General features: G+C 47.8%; 1 protein-coding gene across 1 annotated transcript in view; it reads right to left on the bottom strand.

The window, feature by feature from the left end:
• The window catches only part of DRC11 (dynein regulatory complex subunit 11), a 952572-nt gene that overhangs the window by 674925 nt on the left and 251053 nt on the right, over positions 1 to 26594 (bottom strand). Inside the window, exon 6 of the mRNA XM_085645096.1 lies at positions 16709 to 16914. Within this exon, the coding sequence (XP_085501222.1) occupies positions 16709 to 16914 (206 nt within the window). The remainder of the gene's footprint in view (positions 1 to 16708; positions 16915 to 26594) is intronic.

Raw genomic sequence — 26594 nt, 5'->3', positions numbered from 1 at the left:
TCACACATGAAGCTTCTTTCTGGGGATCATCCTCATGGCGGTGTTATAACAGTATCAGAGACATGCCTGAGGCCACCTCCAGTAAATACCCAGGGCCTCATATATTATATTTTGGTGCACGGCAGCGCAGCAAGCCTTCATGCTGTGCTGCAGTGCGCCAAAATAAAAGGGCAGGAATGCACCTTGTCTACAAGATACGCGCATTCCTGTCTTTCTCCCCTGCACCAACACAGTCCCCCTTGCGCCATGGTGCAAGGGTACCTGCGTTGCAGGGATGATTGTTGTGCAGGAAAGGACACCATTAATGGAATTTTGCTCCAAGGGGAAGACAGCAGGACATGGACAGAGGTCCAACGGGTGTGCTAGGGAGGGGAAGAGAGAGTAAGAGAGAAAGTCAACGAGGGAGGAGGAGCAGAGAGGGGAGATAACACTATAGAAGGGATTAATAAATATTTCCTCAAGTATGAGGCCCACTTCACGAGGCTTCAATTTAGCATTTAGCCCATTTGGGGGAGGGTATATAGAGTATTGTGTCCAGTTCTAGAGTCCTCAGTTGAAGTATTGTGTCCTGCTCTGGAGGCCTCACCCAGAGTATGATGTGTGGTTCTGAAGATCACATGTGGACTGCTGAATCTAGTTCTCAGCACATTCTCTAGATTACTGTGTCCAGTTCTGCTGGCTACACAAACATTATTCACTCCTTGTGAACCTGCTCTGGAAAACGGCGCCCATTTCTGAAGAAGGTCTCACCCGAAGTATTGTATATAGTTTTGGAGGCCGCATTTGGACTGATCGCTATTGTTCTAGATGCCTCAACTAAGGCATGGTGTCCTAGTCTAGATTCCTTTTGAAGTGCGATATGTCCTGCGATGGGAAATCTATGAGAGACCATTGTGTTCAGTTGTGGAGTAATCACATAGGAGCCACACCTATACTACAGAGCCCAGCCCTCTGCAGCTGATGTAGAGTATAGTGCCCATTTCTTAAGGCCTTATTTGGAATATTATGTCCAGTTGTATCCAGGCGATAAAGAGAAAAGCATTTCATATAGACAGTGTTAATAGCCCGGATTTATGAAGTGGGGTGGGGGGGGCTTTTATCTGCAGTAAGGAATCAAATCCCTACATACATAAATACAATTTACACACAGATTTGAGAATGCTGTATTAATTTCTTCAGAGCTACTTCTTTTTGGAAAGAGATGTGAACACAGAATAAACCTGAAACAAAGATCCAGCTGACAAGATTTAAAAGCGTGGGTGAGCATGGTGCACATGTGTCACGCCAATCGTTTTACTCTGGCGGGTTGAATAGACAGTTTTCATAAAAATTCCTTCCTATTTGTCCATGGAAGACAAAGCCATTCATAATAGTTGAAAAACATTTTGATTAGCATTAATACGAACAGTTTGCTTTCTATTAATGTTCTGTATTTTGTACTCTGTATCGGATTTACACCCCTCTGATATCCAATGCCTATGTATGCTAAAATGTAGACATGACTAGGTAATGCCAGAGAATGTGTGCATAGTGTGCCTTTAATCGCATATGATGTACCTCTTGTCACTTAATCTACTTTTCCTTCCCACATTGGTTATCTCACTCTGCCACCTGGCTCTCCATTGCCACATAATTCCAGTTTACTTATAAATTAAAAGGGAGAGAATAGGGCCAAAACTAGAGTGGACCAGCAACTACCACAAGAGGAAGAGCAGCAGGGCCACGGAACAGAAGAACCGGAACTCAAAATATCAGGAATAAAAACATGGCTTAGAACCAGGAAAAACAGAAATCATTAAATGGGAAGAAGAACAGTATCAAGATTCATTTCAACAATAAATCAGGAATTGGGTTAAGAACGAGGGGAGCCAGAAAACAAGATAACAAGAGGAGGAACAGAGGAGTGGGCACTTCAAAATAAGCAGACCCTCAACATAAACTTCAAAGACTCAGACTCTAAATCACATTTGGTGTCTGGAAATGGACTGTAAGAAGGAGAGCTTGAGACCCCAAAAATTGTCATATGCAAAGCAGTGAAACGAGCTGAGTGAGGAGGGGATGCTCAGTAATGCTTCTGCTGCTGTGACCAGAATTGGAGGCCAAGACCTGCTGGGTGAGGGAATCCTAAACCTCCTGTCTGGGATCATCACCGCCTGCTTTCTTGCCAATGCCCGTGTCTTTCTGTGAGGGAGTGGAGAGTACTGGAAGGAGCGGGGTCCAGTGGGGAGCCCTGTCGAGTTGACTCACTTTGCGTGGTGTGAGTAGACGGCTGCTTCACTGATTGTGCCTTTGCCCATGTGCAGTACGAAGTCCGCGACCCACGTATACCAGAAGAGGGCCATCATGAATTGAGCCATGTGCATCACTGCCGTGATCGGGCCGGAGCCTGTGCATAATGAAGAGCAGCAGCTCGTATGCTTGGAAGTGCCGCTGTGAGAAGACTATGATGGTATCAGTAAGGGCCAAAGCCTGTGGGTGATAGTGCTACATTACCCCATATGCCAGAAGGGGACCACTGCCAAGGTAAGAATTGGGCCAGAGTATGTCAACCATGTAGATACAGTAAGTTGACCCCGTATAGCTGAGATGGGTCACTGGGACCAGTAAGATGTGTAACCTGGACGGAGTAGTCACCGGAGGAGTGAGGTCGCCGTGGGAATCTGTGCACCTGCCCAGGATTAAGAATTCGCACCAGGATGTTCACATCACCACCCCGCTCCCCATTGCAGAAGGACCAGAGACTTACCCTGCAGAGAGAAGCCGTTGAGAACCTCCGGTCACTGTGGAGGCACAACCACATGTGTGAACTCTACAACCATGAGTGCAACTCACTTAGCCGCGTACAGTGAACCCACCTGAATTAGCTGATGCCACTCCAGTACCTGTGGAAGGGACCTGCTTCGGAACTCCGGATGCACTGATCCTGCAAGGTGCAGGTAAGACTGATTTTGAGCCAGTTGCCAACTGGGGAACTTGCTGCACGTTAGCGGTGCGGCACTCGAACACTGCGGACTTTAAAAATAGAGTCGTAGTGGACTCTTGAGACTCTGACTGCTAGTGGAGCTCACCCAGGACGTTGCCTATAGTTAAGGGGCAATAAGCGCTATCACTAGGAGCGAGGAGAGAGTGGGCCTCGGAAAGTGTCTAAAGAAATACTAGAGCTCCAACTTCAGGAGAACTGTGTACTTGTTTGCAAATGTTGTATTTTCTTTTTGCGTTGTTAATGGTCGAAATAAAATACTTCCTTTTTTTCATAAAAGTGAATACTTGGCTGAGCAATGATTTATTGCTGCTGCTTCACACATATTGAGTTGTGAGCCCGTGTTCACTCCCCTGTATCCACACCTTCCCCAGTACCCCGAGGAAGCTGTGTGCTGCTCAGACCACACTCACCCTGAGAGTCAAGTGTTGAAGAGGTACTTAGTCCAATTGCACGCTCGGAACCCATAGAAGGTTTGGCCCCGTGACATCAGGAGTAAAGTGCCTGAAATCCCCACGGTTGGGCCCAGTAACTCGTGCTTGTCCCATTGCCCTCTGAAAGGGGTTCTGACACAGGGCAATAGTTAAAGAGACAGTGCCAGGGACCAGAAAACATGCACACGGAAAACAAGGAGAGCAACAAGTCCAGGAAGCAATTGAACCCGAATTGATAGTAACAGAAAAAGCGAAAACACTGACAAACAGAGGACATGATCTCAGGGTAACGGGAAAAGGGATAGGGCTAAAAAAAAAAAAAAAGATGAATACGAAATCATAATAAGTGAGTGAGAAGAACTGGAACAAACCATTAGAACCAGATATGATAATAGGAAGAGGGTACGGGTCAAGAAACAGGCAGGAGACTAGGACTAAAAGCCTGCACTTGAAGTATGATGTCGGGCTAGGCAACACATTTCTGGCATTGCTTCAGTATGCTCTGTCTGCAGAAACACGCTGCAAGATTAAGGATGTCTTTCCATATTTATGGGGAGGTTTTAAGTTGATCCCCCGTCGAGCCCTCTAAATAATTATGTGCTGCAAAAGACTAAGCAGCGAGCACTGCCAGCTCCGGTTGAGCTGTTGTGTGTGTGAACGCGCACATTCCTTTCCAAAACAGATGTGTCAGGAAACATCTCCCGCTCTCCGCGTCTTCCTTCCTGCTCGTCAGAGGCTGCGGTCAGTGCACCTGCGCAGCGCGCGCGGCGTCGGGGCAGTTGGGCTTTCCCGCCAGCAGGGGGCGGCGGGAACTCAGGGACGGCTCTTCGCAGTTACTCTAGGTGAGGACCTGGGGGTGCAGGTGAATGAGGAAGGGGAAAGGGTGTACATTAGTTAGGCACACTCATTTGACGATGCGCCACATAAATAATACTTATCCTTTTACACTGAACCTCAGCTAAGGAGTGAAGGTGATAAATCCCGCGCAACGAGAGATAACCCCTGTTTTAAACAGTGCGCGAGGAGATGTAGTGTCTGTCAAAGCCCCATGCCAGAATTCTTCTGCAAGGAAAAAAAACAGCAAAACAAATTGCTGCTGTCGAATGCCAGACAGCTGCGAAAAATTCGGAGATCTCTCACAGTAAGTTAATAGGGCACTACAGAATAGCTTACGTTTATAAACATAGCTCTATGTGCAACAGACAGCACAAATTCGGCTGTATGAGATCACGAACATTGCCACGCCTCATAAAACTGCCCAGGCAACTAATGCATTCTTTACCTACTCCGTCCCGTTATTTACCAGGGGTGGGGAGGGTTCTAAATGGAGATAAAAAATGGAAAAAAAACACTTACCTTCAGGCCGGCTACCGCCTCTCGCTCCTGGAAGCTGGAAGCTGCAATGCAGCGCTGTGATTGGTCTGAGCGCCGTGGATCGGCGCTCAAGCAGGGAATGGGAGCCTGGGGCATGTTCTGCATCCAGGCTGTAATCCATCCTGGGTGCAGAACATGCAAAGTGCGCATGACGGTTTAGCCGGCCCGAGAGGGTCGGTCAAAGTGTCATTGCACAACTTGGCGTGGGCAAACAACTCCTCCCCTATCCTGCTCTGGCAGCCCAGCGCTGCCCCGCCACGCACCAGGAAAGGAAAACTGAAATGATAATAACGCTAGTTATCATTTTAGTTTTCTTTAACAACAGCTCACAGAGCAGTGGGGCGAAGCGCCTCTGCCTTAGCAGAGAAGCTGCCACTGCTCCTTTCCCCTCTCGCCATACACATCCCACCCTCCCACCCTCTATGGCCCACTGGACTATCACCCCCTTGTGGGCTCCCACCTGGCCCCCTCCAGCTCTTGTCTCACAGTTCTCTTGGGCTGTGCACTCTTAATTTTGACCCATCTAGTGCTTTAAATGGGCAGGTCTCAGGGCACAGGTCGAGGGTAGACGTGGGTTGATGCCGTCTACCCACTTTTTTTATCGGGTGGACACAGTCTACCCTACCAAGAGGTTAGGCCCCATAGAAATGTACTAAACCTGTATAGGTGTAATTTTTGGACACTAGGACACATTCAGCAGCACCTGGGGGGGTTTATCAGATTCCAGTGAGGGACTTTCAAGTGTCCCCACTGGGAGCTATTGGGAGCCTCACAACTAAATGCAATGGAGGGAAAACAAAGGGACACAACTTATCCCTTCACAGGTAGGTCAGAGAGGCAAGCTTTTGACTTTGTTCAGTCCTTGTATATAAGATATATGGATGCACTGCAAGAATGTCAGATGTGTTGGTCTGTTCCAGTATTTACACAAATAAGAATTTAAATACCACTATTTTGTCTTGTTTCTTTTATAGCGATATAGTGTTATTCATTCAAATGCAGAGTGTCAGAGCACTTTACATCACACGTGCACACTATACATTGTCAATTAATCATTTATATGTAAATTAATGTGCAGGATGGGTTACATACGACAGTGAGGGTTACAAGGTGTAGTATCCACATGTCCTTCATAGCGCACTGTGCTATATTAGAAGGATTACAATTTATGAACTACAAACAGCAAAATGATCTCTTTGTTAAAAGCAGTAACCCACTTACCCATTTACATGAAATTAAACTGTCGTTTGCGTGTTACATAATTTGCTTTGCAGGAGACATATTAACCCTCTATGCACTTTGATTCAAAACTGGGACTTGACAGAACACAGATCTCTCCAGCAAATGCGTTGACCTCCAAAGTTATCTTACCCTTATTATTATTCTCTGAGTCTTACCAGGCACACAAAGATCCCTGCAGCAGGTGTCTTAACCCCACAGGATATTTAAAATATATAAAATAATTAAGCCACGCCCCTGCTGTTCTAATAAATCTTTCTAAATACATAAATGAGGGAGTGTGGCAGGCCCATTTGGATGGCACTTAAGTTGAGCATTTCAACAGGTCAGCTCTCTCCTCAGGAGAAGAGGCAGGAGCTAAGTTTTACTCCTCACCCTCCTTGTTATGTTACACTTGATTTTAGACTTAGGCCATACATGTTGCAGAAGCCACATTTGAGCACGTGTCCACGTTTGGCGTTTCCAGACCAATGGTTCTAGTCTACGAGCAAATGAGTGTTTACCAACTTTCTGCGGTAAGTAATAAATAGACTCCTCCTTCCTCATTTCTGCTTTCCCTGCTGTATTACGACCATGTGAAGGAGAACATTTGCATCAGATGCGTCCAATCTGGAACCCATTGTGTGCATTAAAATAAAATGACACACAACAAGATGAAAGCAGCGAGGGGTCTGCGCAGAGGCTGGGCTGCTGCTGGCGCGCGAGGCCCTGACGCAGCCCAGGGCTCCAGATGCGCAGAGATGGGACGCGCCTGCAGATTGCAGCCAGAGCAGGGCTGCTTCGTGTACCTGAAACTAGAGCAGACAGGCCCTTGATCTCTGGCACCGCCGCCGCCATGGGATGAAAGGGCTCGCGCCGAGGCAGGGGCGCGCCCAACTGAGGCCTCAAATGTTTCCCAGACTCAGAGCTACTTTCCTCCGGAGTCTAGTGGGAGGGAGGCTGAGAAGGCAGCTGCGCCCTGTGACCTTCAGGACAGCTCCCAGTCCGCTGGCCCAGAGAAAAGGACAGAAAGTGCTGGACCTGGGACAGAAATACAGAAACAAACTCATTGTACTGGGACGCAAGTAACGCCACACTCGGGCCCTCCCACTCCACGCGCACAATGCGCTTCCTGAATTCCAAGCTGATTCTGTGCGCAAGACTAGAGTGTGCGATGCTGCGTGTCTTGTAAACTATGTGTTCTGAGTGTAAGGGCAGAACAGCTTACACTGCAGCTGCCTGCGGTGAACTCACTCCCTGTGTGAAGGAGGGGAGGATATACAAGGTGCTGCTCGCCTGCTGTTTATGTGAGGGAAGTTACTGTTGCTGTCCTGCAGCACTTATTGTGTGTGAGGGAAGCATGCCAGGTTTGGTGGCTTAGTGCATTCTGTCCATCAACTGTTGTTTTTGCATTTGTCACCCCGAGTGGGACGGGTATGCTCAGACGTGAGTCCTGTGCTCTCCGTGCCACGAGAATCAAGCTATCCTGGCTGAAGAGGGGTGAAACCCCGAAACCGGTCCTAGGATGCTTGGTTCCAGTCCAGGGAGAACCTGGCCTGGCAGTTCGGGCTGGACTGTTCCCAATAGGCACAGGGTTAAGACTGATATGCATGTGGCTGGGTTCAAACTAGAATGGCATGGTGAGCAAAAAAACGATGGATTTAGGCCCAGATCTCTGTACTGGGTTGAATGTATGACATTGTTGTGCATCCTGTCCATCAACTGTTGTTTTTGCATTTGTGGACCAATGCGTCCGCCATAGCGCCCGTGTTTGACCTCATGGTCACAGGTTCAAATCCTGGCAGGGTCTACTCAGGCTTTCATCCTTTGGAGGTCAATAAATGAGTATCAGTGAGTTGGGTAACAATAAGTATGTGTCATTCAGCATGAAGAAGCCCTTCTGGGTGAACGTGTGCTTTACAATACACGTGGTGTTGCTCATGCTCTACCTCAGTGGTGTGAGCAAAGTACAACATAAATTGCTGCCTTTGGTGTACTTGCTTCGTATGTGAGAAATGGGGACATGCTTCCATGGCTTTATCTGTTTTGAAAAAACATAAGAACAAAATTCCTATGAAGCTGCCGCCCACTTCCATTCACTACATAGCTCACTTCAATTACAGGCCTTGACCATAACCATGCTATTTTGCTCTCTCCCATCATGCACTCTCCATCTACCTGTTTGGTCTCCCTCCAGCCTCTATGCCTCCTAGACTCTCCTTGATACCACTGTACTCTCTCCTCCATCTCTATGTCCTTGCTTTGCTCTCTCTATTCTTTCACCTCTTGATGTTTATGCCTGGTTTGCTCTCTTATTATCCCTTTATTGACATCCCTGAGTTATTTATTGCGTGGGCCAGAGCACTCCCACCTTTTTTTCCCCATCACTTACTATATTTTTAGCCTTGTGAAAAGTGAATAAGTCCTCAAAATAAAAGTGGGTGGACTAGCCAAGTTAGGCATTATGCAAGTGACATCCTTGTGCGTGACATTGCATGGCACATGGCATTACAGGAAGTAACATCACAGCCCATGACCTTACAGGAAGTGATCTCACAAGAAGTGACACAAGCTTTTAAGAACTCACATATATGTTTAACAGGTCTATCTTGAATACAATTGAGTGCATTACAATATTTAACAAATGAGATTTGGCTTGGGGGGCGTGCCAAAAAAGTGACGCAACCCCGATGCAAAATTTGGGCCTCAACTTATACATTTATTTTTTAAAACCCTGCCACAACGTGATTGGCAACAAGGACATGGCAGTAATTCTGTTCTACTTCATTGGTTGCAAAGTCCATTTTACAATATCTTATGGGGTTAAGACACCTGCTGCAGAGATCTTTGTGTACTTGATAAATCTCAGGGAATAATAATAATGGAAAGATAACTTTGGAGGTTAACATATGTGCTGGAGAGATCTGTGTTTTGTCAAGTTCCATCCAACACCTTCTACCCACTGCTGCACACCTTTTTCGTTGCAACGCCATGCAATGTAATGGTATGGGTTGTAACGGTTGAGTAGTAAAGGCTGTTTGCCATATTTCTTTTATGCAGAGACTGAAAAAAACAAAAGCATGCCTCTCTTAACTACCTGGGAAGTGATAAGCTGTGTGCCTTTGTTTCCACTCCATTGCATTTAGGTGTGAGGCTCCTGTTAGCTCCGAGCCAGGATATTTCAACAAGAGAAGGACTGATGGTCCTATAATTTGGGCCTTTTTTATTTGCCCAGCTGGAATTCGATATACCTCCCCCTGCCAACATTGTGTCTCATAACAATAGAAGAAAACTGCAGGCGCTGCTGAATGTGTTCAATCAATCAATCAATATTCTTATAGACCACGACTAATCATCCATGAGGGTCTCAAGGTGCTGGGGGGTTTCTGCAGTTCAGTCAAAGAGCCTTCCTGAATTGAGGCAGTGACAATGACTGCCTGAGGGGCAGAGGTAGGGAGTTCCAGTTCTTCGCAGTGAGGTAGGAGAAGGAATTTACTTGAGCCGAGGTCTTGCGGATCCGTGGGATAGTGGCCAAGGCCAGATGGGCGGAGTGGCGATGTCCGGTTGGAGTGTAAAGGAGAGGCGGTGATTGAGGTATTCGAGTAGGGTGTTGTGGAGAGCTTTGTAGGTGTGCGTTAGGAGCTTGAAGGTGATTCTTTTGTTGATCGGGAGCCAGTGGAGGTCTCTCAGGTGACCGGAGATGTGTCTTCGGCAGAGGATGTCCAGGATGAGTCTGGCGAAGGCGTTCTAGATGTGCTGCAATTTCATTCGGAGTTTTTTAGTCATGCTGGCTTAGATTGCATTGCCATAGTCGATCTTGCTACTGATGAGCACCTGGGTGACCGTTCTCCTGGACTCGGTGGGGATCCATTTCGAGTTCTCTCTGAGCAGGGGGAGTATGTGGAAGCCGTAGGATGATACAGCGTTGATTTGGTGGTTCGTAGAGAGCAAGGATTCAAGGATGATGCCAAGGTTAAGTGCATGGTCGGTGGGTGGGGTTCCAAGTGCTGCTGGCTACTGTTAGACTTGACATCTTTCGGCGTGTTTCCCCTGAATTTTTGCTTTCTGACCTCCCGGTTGCGAACTTTTCTCACTGCGGATCAGTTGTAAAGTGCAAGTGCTCCTGTGGTAAAATGCGTTATGGATTGGTGTTTCCATGACTGGCCTATTTGATTTATGTATCAGTCTCTAGTAAAGTGCACTGTGAGTGCCAGGGCCCATAAATCAAATACTGTTGGTGGGCTGCAGCACTGCATTTTGCCACCCACGCAAACAGCCCATAAAGTGTAACTCTGGCATGCCATTGCAGAGCCTGTGTGCAGCCTGGGACTGCCATGTCGACTTGGCAAGTGCACACACTTGCCAGTCCTTAAACCTTCCCTTTTCTACATGTTAGTCACCATTAAGGTAGGCCCAAGGTAACCCTGTGGGCAGGGTGCATTGTATGTGAAAGGTAGGACATGCCCTGGTGTGTGTGGCATGTCCTGATAGTGAATTACAGCCTACTTCGTTTTTCACTATTGCAAGGCTACCTGTTGCCCACAGGCCAGAATGGGCAGTTTGATTATAGCATCCTATAATCCTAACTGACCCAGGGAACATGGTAGAAATTCATGTTTAGTATGCCTGAACTCAGAATGATAAAATACATCTTTTAGTGAAGATGGTTTTAACATTCTGGGTTTGAAAATACCACTTTTAGAAAGTAGGTATTTTCTTGCCTAACCATCCAGCCTGCCTCTGCTACGTTGTGCATTGTCTGTCTGGTTTGTGAGTGACAGGGGCTGGGGGAGGATCCTGGAGACAGGGTGAGTCAGCACAGGGCTGAATAGACCTATCTGCATATAGATGGGTGGGAGGAGTAGCACCTGGGTCTATATAGGGCTGTGCCTGCCTTCCACAATGCTGGCTCCACCTCCTGTGGTGCGTCTGAGGACCCTAGCCCACACTGACAAAGGAAAAAGGTGCACACTGGCAGAATGCACCCAGAACAGGTTGGAACAAGGTACAGGCCCTTCTGCCTTCAGAGGACAAAGGATTTGGTGGTATAAATATTGGGGCCAAGACCCCAAGATTTCAGAACTGTATTGGATCAAGAAGACTGCCAAGAAGAGGAGGTGGAGAAGCTGTGAGGAGGAAGTACCACTTTGCTGTATGCTTTGCTGTGTTGGCCTGCAGTGGCTGCTTCTGTATTGGGCAGTGAAAGGACTGGACTGAACTTTCTGCAATCTACTTTTGTGAGTTTCTCCAAGGGCTTGAGGTAGAGCTTACCCTCTGTTCAAGAAGTCTCAGGAACAGCAAAGACTTCAAGCTTGGCGCCATCTACGACGCCGCTGCCGACTCCGTGTCCTGAAGGCACTGCAGAGGGCACCGCCGCAACGCCGAACCACGACCCTGGTCTCACCGACGACGCCTGCTGACACCGCCACCGAGCCGCTGCTTGCACCGCGACCTGTGGGCACCGCACTCCGTACCGCCTTGCGACGACGCCTTGGTATCCCCGACGCCGCCGCTCCACGCCGGAATCGACGCCACTGCTTGCACCGTGGTTCGAGGGCGCCGCTCGTAAAGTTACACAACGCACTGCCGTCATCCCGCACCGCAGCCTTGGCCTACCGATGCCGGTGCCATCGACTCCAGTTCGTCAGCTGACGACAGCGTTCCAGCAACGACGACGCGGCTGCTTGCACCGTGACCTGCCAGCACGGTAACGAGCACCGCCTTCATCTCACACTGCGACCCTGGTCTCACCGACGACGCCATCTGACGCCGCTACCGAGCCGCTGCTCGCACCGCGACCTGCGGGCACCACACTGCACTTCGCAACACAGCACCCGACACCTGCTGACGCCAACGCTCCTGACTCAACAAAGAGGAGTTACATCTGCAACGCGTGTGACTTCGAGGGCCCCGACGACTCCTGCACCGGCCTCCGGAACCGATGCCTGCAGACGCCGTGTTTTGGAAGCTCAACGAGAAGTGATCAACGCCCTGCATTTCTGAAAGGTACTGTTTGCGGGTCTTCCTGAAACCGTAGCTGGCCCGCGACGCCGCGGTCAGCGAGAACTGTTTGGATTTGTTTGCTCACGATGCCGTGATAGCCCCGGACGGAGCTATTGACATCAAGGAACTGATTTACAAAGTTATTTTGCTAACTGAAGATTTTTAAGTACTGTATTGTGGATTTTTAATCGTTTTGGTCTTGTCTTAAGTATATAAAAATATTGGATATTTTTCTAAACTGGTGCGGTGTCCGTTTGTAGTGCTTACACTGTATTACTGTTGGTTATGTGCAAATGCTTTACACACTGCCTCTAAGATAAGCCTGACTGCTCATGCCAAGCTACCAAGGGGGTTTGCAGGGTTTTTTTTGGGGGGTGTAACTCCCTTACCCTGACTAGGAAGAAGGGTGCCTATTTGGACAAAGGTGCAAGCCCTTGCCAACGAGAGACCCCCATTTCTAACAGCCACCAGGAGTCATCCCAAGCTGAGGGAGTGGAGCCCAGGATGAGGACTTCTGTTTTGTTGGAGTTGAGTGTAAGGCAGCTTTCCTTCATCTAGGCGGATACTGCCTTCATCCTGTCATGGAAGTTGCTCTTAGCAGCTGTAGGTTCCTCAGTGAGGGACAGAATCAGCTGTGTCTAGTCAGCGTGCGAGACAATGGTGAGTCAATGGTTTCTGATGATGGCTGCAAGTGGGGCCATGTAGATATTTAAGAGGGTGGGGCTCAGGGAGGAGCCCTGAGGGACTCCGCAGCTGATCTCTGCAGGATTCGAGGAGAACAGTGGGAGTCTGACTCTCTGGGTTCAATGGGTGAGGAAGAAGCGGATCCACTCTAACGCTTTGCCGTGGATGCCAGCATTGTGGAGTCTTGTGCAGAGGGTGTTGTGGGAGACGGTGTCTAAGGCGGTAGAGAGGTCCAGGAGGATGAGGGCTGAGGTTTCGCCTTGATCGAGGAGAGCGCGGATGTCGTCAGTTGCGGCAAGGTGTACAGTCTCGGTGCTGTGGTTGCTCCTGAAGCCAGATTGGGAGGGGTCCAGGGTGTGGTTTGTTTAGATGAATTCTGTGAGTTGGGCATTGATGGCTTTCTCAATGATGTGGCTGGGAAAGGGAGCAGAGAGATGGGTCTGTAGTTCCTGAGGTCCGTCAGTTCGCCAGAGGGTTTCTTCAGCAGGTGGTTGATCTCTGCATGTTTCCAGTCTTCAGGGAAGGTGACGGATTCGAAGGAGCAGTTGATGGAGCAGGAGAGTTTTGGGCGATGGCGCCTGCTCGGTTGAAAATGTGGGGCAGAGGTCCAAGGGGGCCCCAGATTAGATGGTTTTCATGATCCTTAGGTTGTCATCAGTGGTGAGGGTTGTCCAGTTGAGCAGTGTCAGCTGGGATCTGAAACATTTGGCTGCAGTAGTTGTGGCTGGGGTGGATAAATCCTGGAATGTGAAGCTGTCGTAGATATCTAAGATCTTGCGGTGGAAAAAGGTGGTCAGTTTGTCGCAGAGATCTTTGGAGGGAGGATGTCTGTGCTGTGCGTGCAGGGTTTGGCAAATTCTTTGATCACGGTGAAGAGTTCTTTTCTGTTTTGTGTGTTCCTGTATGTGTCGCGGTGTTTAAAGATGTCTAAAATTACACCAGGACAAGTTTAGCATATTTCTGTGGGGTCCAACCTTTTGGCATGGTAGACGGCGTTCACCCTGCGTCTACCCTCGACTCTTGCCCTACTTATGAAATAGCTAAATATGAGGTCATGGGTGGCTCTGCGGTCCTGTACAAACGCCTTTCTGGCTCACCATCCTAGCTTACAATCTGGGGGACCTCCTCCCTCCGCCATTACCTCGGCTTAATCCCCTCCCTACTTTGTCCTATTACTCTCCCACTACTGTCATCCTCCTTCCTCCCTTGCACCACCATCAGGCCTTAATTGAGTGTGTCCCACTTCCCGGGTTCCTAAGATGCACCTCTCGTCTCTTTCTCATGCTTCTGTCCCTCCTTCCCCCCCCCCTTCTCCCCGCCCCAAGGAACATCTCTTTCTCCTTCCCTCTCACAGAGGCAGCTGGCTCTCCTATGTTCCTGTCCAAGAGACATAAAAGTGAGACACAGACAGGAGAAGAAAAAGAGGGCCAGAAAGTCAAGGAGGCAGAGGCAAATTAAAGTGAGAGAGACCAGCAATGCCGGAGATAAAGATAGGCAAAGAAAATGTGGGTGCGCGACAGGCAATGACAAAGGGAGAAAGAAGCAGAGAAATAGACAAACTCTATAAGAAGGAGACATGTGAAGAATGAGAAGGCAAGCCTACAAAAGAGGGAGACAGAAAGAAAGAGACAATCAGAAAAAGAGATCTGAGACAAGAAATACACAATATAGAGGGAGAGACTGTTAGAGCGAGGGAGTGTCTAGGTCAGGCAAAGAACGAGAGAGGGACAAGCACATATGAAGAGAAGAAGAGAAACACAGACAAAGAGAGAGCGAGAGGAAATGAAGTAGAGACTGTTACATGTAAAAAAGGAGATACAAAAAAGAGAGAGGAGAGAGTATCTTGGAAAAGACATGTTTCTGTTTCAGTGTCCTTGGTCCAGAAAAAGGCATGAAAAGGTGCAGGATTGTTTTGACATGTAAAAGCACCAGTGCTCCAATTCCACCTCGTCAAGAATGTGTCCTTCAGGAGTCAATGCACATAATGAACCCTGCTTTTGCCCTCAAGTCAGTGAGGCTGGGAACTCTCGTGCTGACCTGTACAGCACACCCGGTATGCTGACTAGGACAGTCAGTAGCATGTCAATCAGTCTGAAGTGACTGACTCTATTCCAGCTCTACTGCCTCTCTCAGTCTCCGACTTTGAAGAAAAGGCCAGATGGCCCTCGGCCAGTCATCCAGGACCACATAGGTTATACAAAGACTCTCTCCACTGGAAACATTCCCCATCCTCCCAATGTTCCCTTGCCCCTATCATTACTTTCTCCACCTTCCACAGATGCAGCGTAGTCAGGCCCTGGGCTGCACGCGTCCGCAGGGAGGCATGACCAGGGACCTGACTCTCTCAGATGAGTTGTGAGAAGAAAGCAAATTCCAAACGGCCTGGGACACCAACCAAGGTCGTAGGAGACACTACTTTATAAGGGAGGTCATGTAAGGCCTTGGGGAGCACGGAGCCAGAGCCAAGTTTTGGGTCTGGCTTGGATCTAAAAGCCAAAGAACGAGTTGAGATATCAAAAGATCATAACTTGTCAACAAATGATATGAAAAAAATATGATAAACACTCTAAAATGAAAACACAAAAACAAAACAGCATTGTTGAGAGTCTCCAATCCACACGTTTATATTGCTTGAATGTAATGGCATTTATTGAAAGTGATATTTCTTTATTTATTCAAGAATAATCCCATGCCGTAATGACGATGCATCAGTTACCCAAGACGTTTCCGCTTATCGTGTTCTCCGCTTAGATGGCCTATATTATTAAATGTGAAGCAAGATTACTTTATATTAATATATAAGAACGTTTTTTTACTGAGCAGTTCCAGCACTGGATTGCTTCCATGTGCTCTCAAATTGCTTGGGTAAGGGAAACGATGCATAGTGAAGCAGAGTGATGTTCCACGGATCAGGCGATTTGCCCAGGTGGGGAAGCTGAGATTTAAACCCAGGGTTCCTGTATGTAAAGTGTGCAATTCGAGCACTGCATGGTTACATCCTACTGAAAGACATCACCGACTCGGTGATGCGGTGAGCACAAAGGTAAGTGGTTTATTTTATTTTTTATTTTACTTTCCCTATCCTGTCGTCTGTCCACTCCCCCATCACCCACATGCCCCTCCCTGCCCCGCCCCACCGCTGCTACCTGTGCCGGCTACGCCCGGACTTTAGTACAGTTGTGGGACAGCTGACGAGTGCTTCTCATGTTTGATACTGCTTGTGTCTGCTAAGTATCGTCATTGTGATAATCCTTGCACATGACTGTCCTATTGCTTCCTGTGCTTGCTCCTTATAGCAGTGTTTCTGCTCAACGCCGTGACTGTCTCTCTAGGAGAACGTGTTTACCCTGCACGTAAATTTGTGTCTATCTATTCTAACTTGCCAAAGGGCACTGGTTGCAGTGCCATACTGCTCTTCATGTACTTGGCTTGTGTAGCGCCAAACATGCTTGCTTGCAGGAACTTTCCAAAGTTTGGGTGCTGGGCCGTCTTAATAGCATTATGGGTCCCAGGCCAAGCAGTGCACTGGACCCTGCCTACACAACAACTCACAGGAATAAGAATGTTTAACAGAAAATTAGTGTTAAATTCCGATCTGCAAGGGGCCCCTATGCTCATGGGGCCCCCGGGCAATGGCAGGCATGCCCATGCGTTAATAGGGCACTGCTTGGGTGGCAATGATTTTTTACATAAGCGTCAGCGGGTAAATGATGGTGGGTGCACAGTATACTGTTTGGTGTTAGTACAACAGCTTGCCAGCTCAGGTACCACACGAGGCCCTCCTCCTTACCGGCACTCGACAGAAAATTAGTGTTAAATTCCGATCTGCAAGAGGCCCCTATGCTCATGGGGCCCCGGGCAATGGCAGGCATGCCCATGCATTAATAGGGCACTGCTTGGGTGGCAATGATTTTTTACATAAGCGTCAGCAGGTAAATGATGGTGGGTGCACAGTATACTGTTTGGTGTACAACAGCTTGCCAGCTCAGGTACCACACGAGGCCCTCCTCCTTACCGGCACTCGATGAACCACTGGCGGATCTGCTCTTGCAGTGTTTCCTTGATGTCAGGGCCCTCCAGCTCTCTTATGCTGTCTTTGATCTGGACCAGGGCCTGCTGGTACTCCACCTCGTGATTTTCCTGTAGGCCCCAGCGCAGAGAGTAGGTCTTCTGGGCACGCTGCTGGGTGGCTGTCACCTTCTGGAAATGAGGAGGGGGAACCTGAAAATGTCAATAAAGAAGTGGTTCAGACAGGCACTGTGTTATGACATCCCCTCGAATACCAAGAGTGACGAGTTAGAAAATATCTCAGCAAAAGGGGGGGAGTATTAAACTCTGGTGCATCAAAAAAGAAAACTTCGGCCAAGATTTACAAATACTTTTCGTCATGTTTGCGTTACTCTTTTAACGCAAACCCAACACAAAGGTGCCGATAACGATCCGGTAAAAAAATTCCCCGTACGACTCGTATCCGGTCTTTTTACCGTACGAATCGTACAAGTGCCGTACAAACTGCCAACTACGATTCGCATGGGAAAAAGTCCATACGAATCGCATTGGGAATTATTCCCCACACGTCCTCGGGTCGGAAAATGTGTCCGACACGTCCTCGGACGATTTACCGTACAAATGTGAAAAGTGAAGTCCGACCGCGGAATTACGATCCATCCCGTGCGTCCGATGTTACAATCGTATGGAAAAAACACCGTCCGCACCGAACTCCCATAGCAACCATGGAGACATGTGTCCGCATACGCACCGACCCCCCCCAGCCCCCGTACGTACGCGCCGACCCCCCCCCCAGCCCCCGTACGTACGCGCCAACCCCCCCCCAGCCCCCTTATGTACGCGCCGACCCCCCCCAGCCCCCGTATGTACGCGCCGACCCCCTATCCAGCCCACGTACGAACGTGTCGTACCCCCCGTGTATGTACACCTGTGTACGTGTCGTACCCCCCGTGTATGTACACCCATGTAGGTGTCGTACCCCCCCTGTATGTACACCCGTGTACGTGTCGTACCCCCGTGTATGTACACCCATGTACGTGTCATACCCCCGTGTGTGTACACCCGTGTACGTGTCGTACCCCCATGTGTGTACACCCGTGTACGTGTCGTACCGCCCCGTGTATGTACACCCGTGTACGTGTCGTACCCCCCGTGTACGTTCGAGTCGTACCCCCACCCGTGTACCGTACATACACGGGTGGGGGTACGACTCGAACGTACACGGGTGTACATACACGGGGGGTACGACACGTACACGGGTGGACATACACGGGGGGTACGACACGTACACGGGTGTACACACACGGGGGGTACGACACGTACACGGGTGTACATACATGGGGGGTACGACACGTACACGGGTGTACACACACAGGGGGTACGACACGTACACGGGTGTACACACACGGGGGGGTACGACACGTACACAGGTGTACATACACGGGGGTACGACTCGAACGTACACGGGTGTACATACACGGAGGGGCACGACACGTACGTACGGGGGCTGGGGGGGGTCGGCGCGTACATACGGGGGCTGGGGGGGGTCGGCGCGTACATATGGGGGCTGGGGGGGGGTCGGCGCATACATACGGGGGCTGGGGGGGGGGTACGGCGCGTACCGGGCCACCTACTCTGGTCGTTTCGCGCCATACTTCGCTTTTCCGGCACTTTTTGGGTGCCGTGAAAATATCGCCGTCCGGACTGCTGTTGGTTCGAATCGTACTTCCTGGGTCGTGAAACGCTGCCTGAAAGCGTCCCGACGTCACGTCGCAGCATTCCCGGATCACATTCGTACGTATCTTTTCGTCGGTCGGTGTTTTTTACGATTCGTACGGAAATGGTGTTTCCGTGCAAATCGTAATTCCATGTTTGTAAAGTTTTCTGACCGGGTACGAGTCGGACGGAGAAAACTCTCCGACCGACGGTTCGTACCCGGTTTTTACCGGATCGTAATCGGCACCAAAGTGTTATGGTGGGATTTGCAACCCATCATAAATTGTGATTTTCATTGGATTGTAAACCAAAGTAATGCAAAGCTCTGCAGACATGTGTTATTTGCACCCAGGGGGGGTTCCTTAAGTGGTGCATATGCGTTTCCATGCAACCATCCATGGCCTTCAAAGCAACTTTTTTTTTGCGAAGAATTGTAGACAGGAATTTATGACAAAATCCTGAGCCTCCTCGAGGCAGGCTTAACAAGGAGAACATTTTTCCTAGTGTTTTTCCACTTTGCAAGCATCCTATATTGTACAGCCCACATAAAAAGTGGGAAATACCTTAAAGCATAGTTTTTGTACTGGAAGGGACCCCTTTTATCACTTATTCTCTGCTTCCCACAACACAGGCACCCTTACATTATGACACATGGATGTCTGCGTTTGTGCATGGCGGCCAAAAGGGCGCCAGTGCAGGGAGAGAGCAGAACAACACCACATCTTAGTAGATAGGGCACTTTTCTGCTCTCTTCCTTTCATGAAATGCAGAGCAGCAATTTTACTTGCTGCGTTCCATGACTTCAACGTACATCTGGGCCTGTGCTTAGATGTATAGTTGGCGTTTTTCTCAGAGTGGACAACTTATGCAAATCCTGGGATCAAGGACTTTGACAGGGCGAGAATGTTCACTAAAAGAACGTACTGCTAACATATACTACACCACTAACATTCGCTGAAAATATCTCCTGCAAAAAGAACAATATTTTCACATGAAAAACCTTCACCAGATCATTTGCTGCACAATAATTTCTGCAGCAAGAATGTTCTTCATAGAATGGAACCTGTAATGAAAACATCTCCCCAAAAACCTACATTGCTGGTTTGAAGCATGGACAAGGAGGAGGGGTAAGAAGATATTCTCCACTCACTGTGGCGGCTGGCACAGATCGGGGTGGTAGGGCGGGGGGAGTAGAAAAAATAAAAGTCACTTACCTCTTCACCGGCCACGTCTCTCCTCCGCTTCCCTTCCGGCAAGTCCTGAACAGAAGCAGGGAACACACAGGCTTCCTTTAAGCCAATCACAATTCTGCAATGCAGCGTTGTGATTGATAGGTCTGAGCGAAGTGGTTGGGCACCCAGACAAGCAGTGGGAGCCTGTGCATGTTCCTCACCAGGCAGTGTATTACAGCCTGGTGGGGAACATGCAAAGTGTGCATGACTGTTTGGCCGGGCCAAGACGGCCAGCCAAACCGCCATGCACATTTAAGTGCTCACCACTCTTCCCGCTGCTTTATGTGCAGACTAGCCCACCCGCAAAACTGCCTCAGCAGGGAAAAATAAAATGATATCAACAGTGTGTTGTTATTTTATTTATTTTTCCACTGGTGAAAGCAGTGGGGTGACACTCCTCTGCCTTAGCGGAGGAGGCGCCACTGCTTCCGGGACAAAATAGAAATCTCCTGTGCGGACCGAAAAGAGTAGGGAGAATGTACTGCGGTGGGGCAAGGAGCGGCTGCTGCCGGCTATGAAATGAGTAGAACAATGCAACGGTCTAAAATGCCATCCAGAGTGAGAGTGGCGCCGGCCCAGATCTTTCTCACCTGAAACTGTCAGGTGAAAATAAGGCTCCGCAGAAGGTAGGGCCATGACTGAACATTGAGGCATGGGAGACGGCCCGAACTCCCAGATCTCCGCGCATACAGAACTGTAGCAGAAGAGGCCCATATAAACGAGCCTAAGAAGACTAGGTGGGCCGAGCATGGTCTATGGAGGCTCCGAAATGACAGGATTCAGACTATGGTCCTTATTTGTACAGTAGGTTGGGCGACGCCTGGGGTGGGCCTTTATTACGCACATACATTCAGAGAGCAGGGGACTCGTGGTAGAATACACAACCACGTGCTCCTGGAGGCCCTTGTGGCTAGGGCAGCAAACCCACAAAGAATCCTCCGAACGAGAAGGCAGCGAGCAATAGAAGCAGCAGAAGTATCAAGCTGGTGTAAACATTATTGAGACATGGCTGGAGATGCCGCATCTCATAAGCGGACCTTATAGTGCACACTCTCTCACTCGAACCACTTCAGTAATTTGCAATCTATTAGCAAAGAACAACCCTATAATCATAGAGGTTGCGGGGTGGACTTGGCTCACCATGAGACTTTGACTGTGAGCCACAGGAGACCTCGTCAGTGAGCTGCTCCCTAGTAGTGTCCAGTCAGAGCGCTGCTTCCTTTCTGCAAGGTTCACATTTCACAGACATGGTCGCTTTTAAAAATAAGTATAACTAATTTGTTAAAGACCTCCTGTGCAGATCTATGTTGCCTAGGGCAGTAGCAAGAAAACACAACAAACAAGAAAAGCAGTGGGTTGTTGACAATGAACAAGAGAGCTCATATGGTTGCTCAGTTATAGGGCAGTTTTTAAAAGACCTCTCACAAGGATTAAGAGAAGACTTCAATGCCTTACCCGATGGCCTTAAACAGGAATGAGATGATGCCAGGAGAGACGTCAATAATCTGGGATTTGCCATCGCACACTGCTGAATGAGATATGTTTGGCAGAAAGTGGTGTAATAACTTTGTCTGATTATGCCCCACTCACAGTGGGATTGCCATGGAGACAATCTGGACAGAGGAGCCACCCTAGATGGCATTTTAATGACTGCTGGTTCAGAGACAGGATAGCTGCAGAAGCACTAAACACCGATGCAAAAGATTTTATCTGGCATAATGATACAGGGGAATGTAGTTTAGCGATGCTATGGGATGTCATGAAGGGTGTGCTTGGAGACTTTCATTACTAGAAGAAAGCCACGAGAAAACCCTCTTCCAAAAGTCTTGGCTCCATATAACGCAGGCTGGATGCCAACTCCAACTGATGGTGATTAACAAAGCAGAGCGCCCTTTGGCAAACATTTAACAAATATATTATGAAGGGGGTAACAAGGCAGGGAAGCTTTTGGCTGCTAAACTAAGGAAAAACACATCCAATCTCACACCCTAGCTGTAAGACTCATTTTCCCTGGCCCATGCACATGGAGGATCAGCCTAAACCTCTTCAGATTTTGAAAAAATTAGGTGTTAAGGGCTGGACACAGCAGAAGTCTTCGCAGCTTTGAGGATTTTACCCTGAGGTATGGGCGATTCCTTTCTGCAGCCACTGTACCAACTGATGTTGGAGAAAACAGGAACGTTTCCAAGTAAAGAAACCACTGCTGAGGAGAGGAAAAGCCAAAGCAAAAACCCTCCGAAGATGACAGCAGGGAACTAAACTCCTGTGCAACACCAGAGGAACATAAACTGGAAGAAAATAGCACCACAGAGCATCAACAACACTACTAAGCATAACAGGAACATTGCAACACAAAGATTGGAAGTGACAAATCCTACACAGAAACTCCTTTCCTCCATATTGGATTGAGCGATTTCTAACCTGGAATGAGGGATACCATCTTGGATCAAATTTGAAACCCAATCCAAGATGGCGCCTTTACTCATATTGGGACACCGACACCATGTGTCCGACACTCTTTCCTTCTGCTGGGAAAAAGAGGCGTCCTGCCGGCACCTGACTGCTACCTGCCAGAGACCACCAAGGTAAGCAGTGACTCCGCCCGCCTCCTTGCGCAATGGAATACATGCAGGAGCCAATGGGTGGGGTGCCAAAGCTCAACAGTAGGAGTTCCTACATGTTAGCAGATAATACCCATTTACACTGGGTGGTAAAGACTAGGCATTTTGTCTAAGGCTGCCAAAGAATTTAACATCTTGTCTGGACATCCCTGGTGAAGGCAATATTTACCCTTTCCCTTTGCACCCTGAATGCCCCCCCCCACCTTCCAAATTCCTCGCTACCCCGATTACACGAGGGAAACCCATAGAGGACTTGCAGCAAAGACAATCAAACTTATCAACTAATTTAAAATGCAGAAGCCAAATTAACCAGTGGCCAGGAACTCTGGGATCATCTCAGGATAAGTTACACTGACTGCGGGTGCAATACTGAGTACATTTAAAGAGCCTATGCCGGGAACAACCTCATTTTTATTGACAAAGTCACCGTTGTTTCCAATCCAAAATAAGTGTGGATTCAACAGACCTGTCCTATTAGCGCATACAGTAAAGCTTGTATTGCCCTGGTTCAAGCTCCTTAAACAGAGAGGGTGTCTATGTGGGGAATGAAGGGTGCTCTCTGGATTGTATTCGGATTGAATATTGGGCAGATCAAATAGCATCTGTGGAGTCACAAACTCCTACAGACTCAAATTTTGTTAAAAATAATTTGAGTCATGGCTTCACTTTGAGTAAGTTGAGAGTTCCCGATAGGGTGAGCGCCTGAATTAGAAAAGCAATTGGCCAGTGAGGTATGCTCTCAAGGGGCCTTGGACACATTGTAAAACCAATTACCATGATGAGGATATTCAGTTTGCAAAAATGTGCAGGATAAGAAATATTGCATCAAACGCTGCCATAATAATGGTATTCCCTGAACATGTCTCTTCCCAAAGGAAAGCTCAGTCCTCTCCAGATCTCCCTTTATAAGAACATTAGGCGAAAAAGAAACCCAGCTACAAGAGCATTCTTTGCAACATACTCTGCCAGTAAAAATATTCATAACTGAACGCCTGGCTAAGGAAAATCCTCTCAAAAACAACTCCTGCTTGAAGCTCGGGCAATCCATGTGCTGTAATAAATGATGCATAAACAAACTTTAATGAGGGAACATTCTGGAAGTTCGCCATTACTTTATGAGTCAAAAACTCTTGAGCAATCCAATTGAGAAGTCAAAATAATTTCTTTTTGGTATGCTAAAGTACCGATATATTCAAAAGGCATTATTTTCAAAGTCATGGTTTGGATTGGTTACCTATTTTGGTTAAAATTATGCAGCAATGAAGGGCCCAATTATGTGGCAGAGTTGCCTAAATTATGTGGCAAACAATGCAAACTATCTGGCACATTTTGTGGCAGTATAACATCACTATTTTGTCATTTAACATATATAAATATGGTTGGGCAAAGGTTCCTCACCAGCACCACTTTAAGACCGGAATGAAGCAATCAGCATCTAAAACGTGACCAGTTAAGTATTGCAAAGGGAGTGCCACGCGCTTGACCCTGATTGGGACTTTTTTGGTAATGTTTGACCTGGTAAAGCTAGAAAGAATTTATTTTGGATGGTATCTGAAATGTATGCAGCAGATGGTGGGCTGTGTGGAAACTGTACTAAATCCTTAATTATAGGAAAAAGTTAGGGCTGTAGAAGCGCATAATTCAAGTGCTTCTGATGTATGTAATATTGTCACCTATGCAAAGGGGTGTGGGGGGTCTCCAAAATTCCTTTTGAATTGAAATATGAGTATGGTGCATTTCTGACAAAGCAATGTGTCCAATACTGCAAATCCCAGTGTGCACCACACTCGTGCACGGTGAATGAGTCCACATGATTTGGTGTCCATAGGGGTCCGCTGCTCTTAGAGCTGTCAGTGAGTGCATTACACCAAGATGGAGCTGGTCTTTAAGGAAGCCCTGGAGCACGCCAGACCTTACGAATATTCCGGTATGCAAAAGTATCCACCACATGTAACTTTCCAGAGAGAGGCGTGGGATCTAAGGAACTCCCCAGTGGCCCAAGGCTGAGAACCCTGCTATGCATCAAACGCCAGCTCTCCCAGGGAGGGTTATGTGTGTGTGTTAATTGAATTTCCTAAAACCCCGCACTTCCCCTTGTTTTCTTCCGAGCTCCGCAGTGATTGTTTCTTGAATCAGCTTGCAGACTTGTGAAGGGCTCCTTTTCTCAGTGGCTTCCGTGCATTTTCTTAGCAGCTGGCTCTAGGGCCTTCCAAAGCAACTTCCGTTGATGCAAATGGAAATAACAACAAAAACACCCCTGACTGAAAAGGACTGCCAGGCCTGCTTTGTCCTCAGCTCTCCCCACGTGTTGTAGCACCTGTGTACTTACAGTATTCTATGTCTTTCCTGTGTCTCCCCAGTTATCACCACATGTTGCCCCGTGCACCGTCACAGCAAAGTCATACTCGGGGACCTCAAGAAAGGGTCTCCAGACTGCTGCGGTGGCTGGCAGCCTTATTTATTTTATTTGTATTTATTTGAAAGGTTTTATATAGTGCTGGCTAGACCCGGAGGTGTCAGAGCGCTTCACATGAGCAATCAAGAAAAGCAATTGTTCAGGGTAAAAAACAAAACAAGCAAGTACATATACAATTAAGTTAAAAAGGGGGCAAAAAGCACTTTACATGAGTAGAAGCAATCAAGGAAATCAATTGTTCAGGGTATTCAAAACAAGCAAGTACATATCACTTTAAGTTAAGGGGGAAATAACAGGGAGGACGACAGGTTATATTCATCTCAAAATAAGATGGAGGTAACAACTCAGGGCAGAGAGGAGAGAATCGACAGGGAAGAACAAATAGTCGGGGTAGGGGGGTAAGGGTAGGAGAAGGGGATGTGATAAGCAAAGGGGGTCGGCTCAGGGTAAACAGGAATAAAATGTAAAGAAAAGGAGGGCGGAAAGAGGGCCAGGAAGAACAGAAAGATAACCAGTTTAGGGGAAACAGAAAGCAGGGTTAAAGGAGTGAACTTATGGACCCCAAAATTTATTGAGACGGTACCTGCGGTTAATTCACATAGCCTGCAAAGGTGACAGCAATGAAGAACATTCTTTTGAGAGTCAATATTCTCAATGAGCAACTGTGCATTCGCTCAAAAGTCGCGCACATAAAAAATGTTAACACTAAAATCAAGTCCCATTGTGGTGCAATGAACGATCTTTTAGGCCACCATGTCTAGGACAGCTCCAATGAAAGAAGTCCACAGCATGAGCTCAGCTGGGATCTCAGCTCATTGATGGAAAACCCAAAAGATGTCAGGACTTCAACCAGGTAGATGGCCCACAACTCTATTTGGGGAGGACACCCTGAGCAGCCAGTCTTGATTATTACTGATTGTGTGGGCTCAAAATAATGTGACGTCAGTGCCCATTACATCTGCCAGCCTGGCTGGTGACTGCCTGCATCCCGGTCATAAGTCTTGTATTATTTGTGTACCATGTTAATAGCCATAAATAAGGCACAAGTAAATCACAGCAACCTTCACAGGATTAAGAGGCTCTCTCCTGATATTCTGTAAAAATCTGGAAAACCTGAGCGGCAAAAGGTTCCAGAATTCAGGAAAACCTCTAGTAAATGATCTGTTCATTCAGGAACCCATACTGCATTCCTCATTTCAGGCCTAAGACTTGTAATGGTTACTTTATAAGGTGGTAGTAACACCTGGTAATTGTAATACCAGGATAATATTACCATTCCATTTTACCAGCTATTTCGTAAATAGGATCTACTCTGGTCCTTGCGGAGAAGGCAACATATTTGGGAGTCATGTTTGACTCGAGGCTCTCTTTCTCCTCACAAATCAAATAGAGTCTTCTGTCTGTTTTGCTAAATTTAAATCTCTAAGTAAGATGCTGCATTTGATCCTGGAAAAAGCACCCAAAACAGTTGGATTGCGCAAATAGTTTATACCTGGGACACCTTGCTTTTCTAAGTCACAGACTGCAGATTGTGCAGAGAGCAGCCGCAAGGTTGATCTGAAAAGTCCCATACAGGCAGGCCATTTCTCCTCATCTGAAGCAACTTCATTGGCTTCCGGTGATAAATCGAATCAAGTTCAAAGCTCTAACAATAGATTTTAGAGTTTCTCTGGAAAATCCCTGCTTAGCTGCAAAAAAGATTGTGCTCATATCAACAATGCAGAGCGTCCAGCTCAAACCACGTGCTTCTGTTCCATGTCACAAAATGTGTGAGGGCAAGACAAGGGGGCTCCGAACTCAATAATCAACCAACAGGTACAATAACTATAAAGTTCAGCCCAATTTTTGTCTTTTTAGAAGAGGCAGTGCTTTTTAATCGTTAAATTGTACTAATTAGCAAACATGTCA

Source organism: Triturus cristatus, chromosome 3_1, assembly GCF_964204655.1.
Source record: "Triturus cristatus chromosome 3_1, aTriCri1.1, whole genome shotgun sequence".
In the NCBI taxonomy this organism is placed as follows: Eukaryota; Metazoa; Chordata; class Amphibia; order Caudata; family Salamandridae; genus Triturus; species Triturus cristatus.
This window is presented reverse-complemented; position numbering and strand designations above follow the sequence as displayed.